This window comes from Silurus meridionalis, chromosome 6, assembly GCF_014805685.1.
Source record: "Silurus meridionalis isolate SWU-2019-XX chromosome 6, ASM1480568v1, whole genome shotgun sequence".
In the NCBI taxonomy this organism is placed as follows: Eukaryota; Metazoa; Chordata; class Actinopteri; order Siluriformes; family Siluridae; genus Silurus; species Silurus meridionalis.
Window position 1 is genome coordinate 21,373,314 of NC_060889.1, and position 9,455 is coordinate 21,382,768.

At 38.5% G+C, this 9,455-nt stretch overlaps 1 protein-coding gene across 13 annotated transcripts in view; it reads left to right on the forward strand.

Annotated features, from left to right (window-relative positions):
• The window catches only part of si:dkey-172j4.3 (diacylglycerol kinase eta), an 80,996-nt gene that overhangs the window by 56,805 nt on the left and 14,736 nt on the right, over positions 1-9,455 (forward strand). For 11 of the 13 annotated variants that reach the window (XM_046850851.1, XM_046850849.1, XM_046850848.1 and 8 more), the window contains 15 exons: positions 833-943; positions 1,021-1,101; positions 2,429-2,533; positions 2,741-2,873; positions 3,021-3,127; positions 3,227-3,352; positions 3,673-3,775; positions 5,080-5,239; positions 5,427-5,535; positions 5,634-5,773; positions 6,174-6,258; positions 6,376-6,461; positions 7,097-7,196; positions 7,526-7,751; positions 8,132-8,230. In XM_046850851.1, the coding sequence (XP_046706807.1) occupies positions 833-943; positions 1,021-1,101; positions 2,429-2,533; positions 2,741-2,873; positions 3,021-3,127; positions 3,227-3,352; positions 3,673-3,775; positions 5,080-5,239; positions 5,427-5,535; positions 5,634-5,773; positions 6,174-6,258; positions 6,376-6,461; positions 7,097-7,196; positions 7,526-7,751; positions 8,132-8,230 (1,771 nt within the window). The remainder of the gene's footprint in view (positions 1-832; positions 944-1,020; positions 1,102-2,428; positions 2,534-2,740; positions 2,874-3,020; positions 3,128-3,226; positions 3,353-3,672; positions 3,776-5,079; positions 5,240-5,426; positions 5,536-5,633; positions 5,774-6,173; positions 6,259-6,375; positions 6,462-7,096; positions 7,197-7,525; positions 7,752-8,131; positions 8,231-9,455) is intronic. The other 2 variants (XM_046850845.1, XM_046850846.1) reach the window with 1 other exon arrangement.

Below are 9,455 nucleotides of genomic sequence, written 5' to 3' on the forward strand. Positions count from 1 at the left end.
TATCAATCAAAACCATCCATCCATCCATCCATCCATTGATCGATCTATCTATCTATCTATCTATCTATCTATCTATCTATCTATCTATCTATCTATCTATCTATCTATCTATCTATCTATCAAATCCATCCATCCATCCATTTATCCATCCATCCATCCATCTATCTATCTATCTATCTATCTATTTATCTCTCTATCTATCTATCTATCTATCTATCTATCTATCTATCTATCTATCAAATCCATCCATCCATCCATCCATCCATCCATCCATCCATCCATCCATTTATCCATCCATCCATCTACCTATCCATCCATCCATCCATCCACATTGAGCTTTGTGCATTGACTATTACTGTACTATTGTGAGATGCTAAAATCATATACTAGCAGCAGTGTGTGTTGTGTGTGTGTGTGTGTGTGTGTTGTGTCCATGATGGTGCATTTTAGTTAAATTAGATGAAAACTGAGGCATTCCACCTTTAATAATGTGAAGCTGCAAAACAAAACAGCTGCATGCTAAGTCAGAGACTGACGGTTAAAATTTTTATTCGAATGAAAGTATTCTTGCAGCCACAGGAATATTGCAAGGTGACTTAGAACACGTCGTCCACATTACATTTAAGTGTGATTGAAAATATTTATGTAAAATGAAGTCATATTTATACGTCATAGTGTCTACAGTTGTTTTCCTTCTGTGTTGTGGTGGAATCTGAAGCTCGTTGCCTCTAAGGCATGTTATTTGAACATTCCTCACCCGGATTCACATGCTATAACCCACACAGGTTAGTCTCTCATTATGAACTTTCTCTTTCTTTCACTTGCCCTGTAGAAGAGTGTGAAGGAGGGCATCCTGTTAAAGCAGACTAGCTCCTTTCAAAGATGGAAGAGGAGATACTTCAAACTAAGAGGCAGGACTCTCTACTATGCCAAGGACTCAAAGGTAATAGCAGTAATAACTCATTTTAATGGATCTCAGTCTGGCTCACCTTGTTATATAACCTTCTTTTTTTGTTTCAGTCTCTTATATTTGACGAGGTCGACCTTTCGGATGCCAGTGTGGCAGAGACAAGCACCAAGAACATAAACAACAGCTTTACAGTATGTACACACATATTTACAATCAGTAAACAGCTTCACAATGATGGTACACAGCTTTACAGCAAGTACACACATCTTTAAAATCAGTAAACAGCGTTACTGTGATGACACACAGCTTTACTAACACTTCACGCAACTACACAAAGTGTACACAGCTTTACAGTGAGTACACAGCTTTATAGACAGTACACATTTCTTTAATGAGCACACACAGCTTTGCAGTGATTACACAGCTTTGCATTGAGTACTCATAGCTTTATAACAGATCACACACAGCTTTACAGTGAGTACATACAGAGATATAGGCCACACACACAGCTTTACAGTGAATAAACACAACTTTACAGTGAGTAAACATAACTTTTATAGCTTTACAGACAATATACAATATACAGAGTTTTAATGACATTACACACACAGCTTTACAGATGGTACACAAAGTTCTACAGACAGTACACACAACTTTATAGTGTACAGACAGAGTTATAGACACTATAAAAATGGGTGTATTGTCTATAACAAGGTATGTGCATTACCCTTTAGGATTACATCTATCTATCTATTTATCTCTCTATCTCTCTATCTATCTCTCTATCTATCTATCTATCTATCTATCTATCTATCTATCTATCTATCTATCTATCTATCTATCAAATCCATCCATCCATCCATCCATCCATCCATCTATCTATCAATCAAAACCATCCATCCATCCATCCATCCATTGATCGATCTATCTATCTATCTATCTATATCTATCTATCTATCTATCTATCTATCTATCTATCTATCTATCTATCTATCTATCAAATCCGTCCGTCCGTCTGTCTGTCTATCTGTCTATCTATCTATCTATCTATCTATCTATCATCTATCTATCTATCTATCTATCTATCTATCTATCTATCAAATCCATCCGTCCGTCCGTCGTCCCTCCGTCCATCCATCCATCCATTTATCCATCCATCCATCTACCTATCCATCCATCCATCCATCCATCCATCCATCCATCTATCTATCTATCTATCTATCTATCTATCTATCTATCTATCTATCTATCTATCTATCTATCTATCTATCTATCTATCTATCTATCCATCCATCCATCCATCCATCCATCCATCCATCTTTACAGTTAGGATATACAATGTTACACTGCAGTCTACTCACTCGTTACCCCCTCCCTTTATCTTACTTACACGGTCATGCACTGACTCACTTGCACTAACTCTCCCTGACCCTATAAAACAGTTTACTTTAACTTTCTTACACCTACTCACACACTTTTCCTCACTCGTTTCACCTGCTCACCTTAACCTGCTTTCAGGTGATCACCCCTTTCCGTAAGTTGATGCTCTGTGCGGAGAGCAGGAAGGAGATGGAGGATTGGATCAGCGCTCTGAAGTCTGTACAGAAATGGGAGACCTATGAGGTCAGTATTTGACCTTTACATTTGTTAGCTGATGACAGGACACTGTTTTCTGATGTGTTGTCAGAAGTGCAACAATTTATATCTCAGTGTCAGTGAAGTTCTGTCCCTGTGGCATGCAGCATTGACTTACACATACATATGTGCAATGTGGTTTTGTTACAAGAATGTACAAGTGTATAGTGAAGTGTGTGTTGTGTGTGATCTCAGGCCAGTCAGTTTAATATGGAACACTTCTCTGGGATGCATAATTGGTACGCGTGCTCTCATGCTCGCCCTACATTCTGTAACGTCTGTCGGGAGGCTTTACCTGGAGTCACCTCTCACGGCCTGTCCTGCGAAGGTAAACACACAAACAACAATTCAACCAGCAGCATAAACAGCAACACAAAGCATCCATGCTCCTGCTATTATATTTTATTAATGTAGTTGAATGTTCCATCTTTTATTCTTTGTCATCACTTTCTTTCTCGTACTTTGTGCGTTACAGTGTGTAAGTTCAAGGCTCATAAACGCTGTGCTGTCCGATCCACCAACAACTGTAAATGGACCACTCTGGCTTCGATAGGAAATGACATCATCGAGGATGAAGACGGGGTAAAATTATATTTTTGAACAGACCCTTTATGTTAGTGCAATTTTGTATTACGCTGAATAAGTAAGAACTGCTATGTCTATGTGTGTGTACGTGGCCAGGTTTCCATGCCACACCAATGGCTGGAGGGGAACCTGCCGGTCAGTGCTAAGTGTGTGGTGTGTGATCGGGCATGCGGCAGTGTGCGCAGGCTGCAGGACTGGCGCTGTCTCTGGTGCAGAGCCATCGTAAGTGTTCTGGAAATTAATAACTGCTAATACTGTAATTCTGTTAAAATCATTTTCTGCTTTTTTTTTTATATATTTTATTGTTATATATAAAATTTTTATACTTATATAGTTCTGAAATGTCAGTAGTAGTTTGACTGCATAGTTTCCCACCGTTTTTGAAGTAGCAGCTTGTTAACAAATTTAAATGACTATTATGTGTATGTCACTGTGTATGTTTTTAGGTCTTCATAACATGCTTTATCATTAAACCTTTATCGCATATCTTTATTATCGCTATGTATATAAACATCTCCAGTCACATATTTGTGTGTTTGCAGGTACACAGTAGCTGTAAGGAGCAGTTGGGGAAGGTGTGTCCCCTTGGTCAGTGTAAAGTGTCCATCATTCCTCCCACAGCACTCAACAGCATTGATTCAGATGGTAAGAGTTGTCTGACAGCTGCATCATCATCAAATGAATCCACCATCCAACATAGAAAACTCGCAAAGGCTGAACCTTAATTAAAAAAAAAATGTTTAATACTGCTTAGCAATGTCAAGTCACATTGCCCTAAAACAACTTCTACAATCTTTACATTAAATTAGCTCACATTTTGTAAAATGTTTTTATTTTTTTAATTCTCTTTATCTTACTGATGATTTTCAAAGTTTTTCCCTGTTATTTGTAACAGTTCCAGTTATTTGCATCCAATGTATTGGTCAATACATGAGGTTTTATTAAAATGCATTAATTAAGAAAGCCTACATTAATTGCTTTTCTGAATAGTGTCTAACTTTGTTCACAGTGTCTGTTACTTTTTCACTTTGTCGCCCTATATCTGATCATATCAGTGTGTAACATACTGGAATTTTTATCTTAAAACAACATAAAACCGAATGACATATAACTAAGTTACAATTTCCATTGACTGCAAACACACAGCATAAACAAAGTAGATATGCCTTAAATGCAGCATGCAGACTGTGTGATTGTATAATTCCAGGGGATTTCTATGGAGTTTTATAGTGTAGGATTAAAGGCTGGTCTCATGGTTTATTCCTTATAATCCCATTTACTGGTCTTGCTAAATATGGTTCTGGTTTTTATTTTCAGTTTGTTGAAAGAGTTTAATCTTAAGTGCAGTGCACAAAAGAAGCTAACTACTTGAAGTACATGCAAAAATTATTCGATACATTCAAAGGTCAATTCCAGCTAATCTAGTTCTTGGAATTTTCCTGAACTTGATGGTACCAGTATTGGCCACAGCTTATTGTCAAGCGTGACGTTAGGACTCATCTTTTACAAGCCTCCAGCACAGCCAGTGTGGGTTAAAACTAATGAAAGCAAATACAAACAAGACAATCCAGTATCCAAATACAGTAATGGCCCAAATGAGTTCTCACTCAAACCCTTGTATGTAAAATCCTGAAGCAGTCGGCTAAATAATTTGGATATTTTGGATTATTTAGATGTTTTTACACTGACCCAATAAATCAAGGGTTAAATGGATTATTTGCTTTTCTTGACATGACTATACTTGGTGAAATTTATAAAAAAAGAAAATTTTTTTTCTCTACTGATTCACCAAGTAGAGCGAGCCAAACAATTTGGTATCCAGGCAGCTCCAAGGCTGCCTAGATACCAAACATGCCTAAATTTCCCAAATTAGTCACACATTAATTTAGGGTAAAAAACCAATCTGCTTATCGTGTTGGTTTTGCATCTCAATCTCTGTCTCTCTTCAGGTTTCTGGAAGGCCGCAAGTCCATCATGCTCCAGTCCTCTGCTGGTGTTGGTTAACAGTAAGAGTGGTGATAACCAGGGAGTGAAATTCCTGCGCAAGTTCAAACAGCTGCTCAACCCTGCACAGGTCTTTGACCTCATGAACGGTGGACCACAGCTGGGGTGAATCTTATTATACTCAATGTGTTTACAATGTTATTATATTGTATGATGATGGATAAGGCTTTGAGCTGTATTTGTGTATTTTGAAGTCTCTGTGTGTGTGTGTGTGTGTGTGTGTGTGTGTGTGTGTGTGTGTGTGTGTGTGTGTGAGTATGTATGTGTGCTAACGTGTTTGTGTGCTGTATAGATTACGCCTATTCCAGAAGTTTGTGACATTTCGTATCCTGGTGTGTGGGGGTGATGGCAGCGTCGGTTGGGTTCTGTCTGAACTAGATAAACTGGGATTGCACAAACAGGTTAGATATAAAAAAAAATCTGATAAGAATGTAACAGACAAAACTATTGCATTCTTCTTGTCAACGCAAGTGTGTGTGCACATTTGTGTGTGCTGCAGTGCCAGCTGGGTGTGCTGCCACTGGGCACAGGAAATGACTTGGCACGGGTGCTGGGTTGGGGGGGGTTATGTGATGATGATGCACAGCTGTTGCAAATCCTGGAGAAACTGGAGAGAGCTACAACCAAGATGCTGGACAGGTAAAACACACACACACACACACACACACACACACACACACACACTCACTAGTACCTTTAAAAGGCTTTGTTTAGCTTAGATTTCTTTTGTCCATGGTCTCTAGAAATTTGAACAGGAAAGATTTTGTATAGCATGAATAAGCATTTTTTTTCACCTGTCAGATTTAAATCACATTTGGATGAGGTTTTCAATTCAAAACTGTATTTCTAGGGGTTGCATCTCGATTGCCCTGGTCAAATTTAATTTATTTTGTCATTTCTATCTTCTTAATACAATATTTTTTGACAAGTACAGTAAGTGTAGTAAGTTAGTGTATAAACATCATTTTTATGTAGTTCAATATATCTGTAACATGATTTACATTAGCACTGTTTAGAGCTGTGTGTGCTGTGTTATCAGATGGAGTATAATGACGTATGAAGTTCCCACCAAAACTGCACCGGTCATTGTAAAAGAGGACGATCCACTGGACTCTCCACTTCAGGTACAAGCCTGCTTTCTTTATCTAAACCTTCTGATTAAATATAGACATTGTTGATAAGATATAACATATTCAGCTTGTGTGCTTTATTAGTGTTATTTTTTTTTTTTCCTATCTCAGATTACTCATTACGCTGACTCTGTTGCCTCTCATCTGACAAAAATCCTGGATTCAGACAAACACAGTGATGTCATATCCTCTGCTAAGTGAGTGCTGCTGTGTTTCACATTCAAGCTCGCCATTCAGGCACATTCAGTCTTGTTGATGGAACGTAAGCAGAAGTAGTCAATCAAGATATTCTGCAGTCATGGGATGTGTGACATGTTTACTTTAGTCATCTGTTGTCAGCAGTAATGAGATTGTTTAGCGAGTTATGTACACAGTCTACAATGTCTTAGCTGCAGAATACCTCAGACTGAATCCACAAATGTTAAATAAACATATCTCCTTAATGGAAACATCAACTATATCAATAATATGTTTGTCAAATTACATGGTTTTAAAAAGTGCTTGTTATTAGATTTTGATTATTTGGAATATCTGCTGCATGAATACATGTGAAATAACATTAGCATATTAGTAGCATTAGGCTAAAAAGTCTGAAGAATTAAACATGTAACAGTACAGCAGCTGAACTGGTTAAACAGTCACAGTGCTACTAGTTATGCAAAGTTATATACAGATCTGTTACTCCACTGCAGTATCACATTATTTCTATGAAACATGTTTTTTCTAGTTTCTAGTTAATTTGCCAATTACTGTAAAATGTGCACTAGTTTAACTGTTATAAAGACATTATTATTATATTTGACACCATTATAATTTTTTTATGTGTGTGTAGGTTTTTGTGTGGGACGGTCAACGAGTTTGTAGCTGAGGTAGGAAAAGCTTATGAGAAAGCTACTGAAAACAAGGAAGAGGCTGATGCTATGGCAAAAAAGGTTTGTGTTTGTGTGTGTTTATGTGTGTGTATATGTGAGGGAGGTGTTTGTGGGTGGATTTGAAGTGTGTAGGGGTGGTTAAACAGTGTGTGTTATGTGAAGGTTGTATAAGTGGCAGTGTAATAGGTGTATTTGACATTAGTAGGCTGAAGCTCAGTGCAGTTCAGATTCAGCCTGATGACTCAGTCCTCTTTAGTGCCTTATTCTTAGATCTGTAATATTAAAATCATGCGGTGTGTGTGTGTGTGTGTGTGTGTGTGTGTGTGTGTGTGTGTGTGTGTGTGTGTGTGTTTTACTTGTCACATCCTTGGTACCTATTTATCCCCCAGTGTGCCATGCTGAATGAAAAGCTGGACTCCCTGGTGCAGGCACTGAGCGAGGAGGCTGATGCTCAGCTAGTGCCTGCAGGCTCCCAGTCTCCTGAACAGGAGAGCGTGTCGAGTAGCCCAGACGTTCCTAGTGTCCCCAGACCCTTCAGATCCAAAGAGCAGCTGATGCTGAGAGCCAACAGCCTGAAGAAAGCACTGAGGCAGATAATAGAGCAGGCAGAGAAAGGTCAGCACTCTGCTCATGCTAACGCAAACCTGAATTATTTATGCATAATGAGAATATCACTTTATTTGAAATTATTCATGCGGCCTTAACGATGATATATATTTAGCATATTGAGCGGAAGGAAAGGTTTATTATTACCGGTAGCATGTATACAGTATCCCCCAAAAGTAAGTACACCCCTCACATTTCAGCAACCATTTTAGTATATACAGACAATAATGGCTGTATGTTGAGCTATGTTATTGGTTGCTGAAATGTGAGGGGTGTGCTCAGATACTGTATACACACACACACACACACACACACACACACACACACACTAATCATTGCTACCACCTATTATGCTGACTCACCTGTTGTTTCACCTCTTGTTTCATTAGTGGTGGATGAGCAGAACAGACACACCCAAGTGCAGAGGATGTCTTCCTCTTCTTCAATAAAAAGAGGCAGTAGCGAGGACCTCAAGGAGGCGGAGCTACGTGAGTAACATTCCAAGCTATGTATTTGGGTCCTAAAAACGAATAGCTTCGACCCATCAACTCAAGGGTGTAGTTTTCCCAACAAAACATGCTTAAGGGTGGATTGGTGATGCTGTTTGAATGAGTATGTGAGCAGGTGTGTGCATGGTGCCCTGTGATAAACTGGCATGCAGTGTGTAGTTTGACTTAACAGAATTGGTTCCGGATTTACGATGACGCTGAGCAGAATAAAACTGTTTATGAAGATGAATGTTTAGAATGCATATTATTATAATAGACTTAATCACAGGATTTATCCGTTTCAACAAGCAGCTAGTGGAGCCATGTGACTGAAAATTCACACTACATTAAACTGTAATGTATTAAACAGTAATACAAATATTTTTTTGTGTAATAAACAGGCAGGAGAAAATGCTTGTTTTACCATCTAGAGAGTAATAACTCCTGTGGTTGGGAGACAAAGGGACAAATTGAACCATGTTTTCATTTGGATTATGGAATTTTTTACTCTCTCTTCTATGGTAATCACAGCAACATGACCAGCGGTGAATGCCTAAGAATTTACGTATGTAGGGCGAAAAGAGTTTTGATCTAAGTGTGTTATGCCGCCATGTGATGCAGCATGAGCAGCAGTTTGAAGACATAGTTGACTAGCTTCCCATGTCTTACAGGAATAATGCTATTGTATGACGAGGAAAACTGACAGCTGCTTAAGAATTAGCCCAAAAGATTTTCCTGCTTTTGCATGTGAATATTAGTGTGTGATCAAAATGATCAGGTCAGAACCATTGGTATAATTATATCCAATTTGATTTCACTTATAGATCCAGTTCAGTATTTTAAATAAGGAGAACACACACATATACCTGATAGACATGTGCTCATGTGTGGTTTCATTTTTTTCCTCATATTCTTAAAAAAGCAAGTGTCTGTTATTAATGTGAGCTTCTGGGACATGTTTTACTGAATTAATATATGAATAAGAGGTGGTATCAACAAGTTCAGAGATTAATGGTGCTGGTGCTGCTGCTATTCTGACCATGTGCGTTACCACATCACGATTTCATCATGAACTGCAAGTTAAGACAAATGCTGCAATGAGTCGTTGGACGTGTTTTGAGTGGCACGTGCGTTTCAAGAGCGGAAAAATATTACTGGAAGACGACGAGAGATCAGGAGAACAATCCACATGATCTCATTTCCGCACCTACCCTACGCCCCCAGA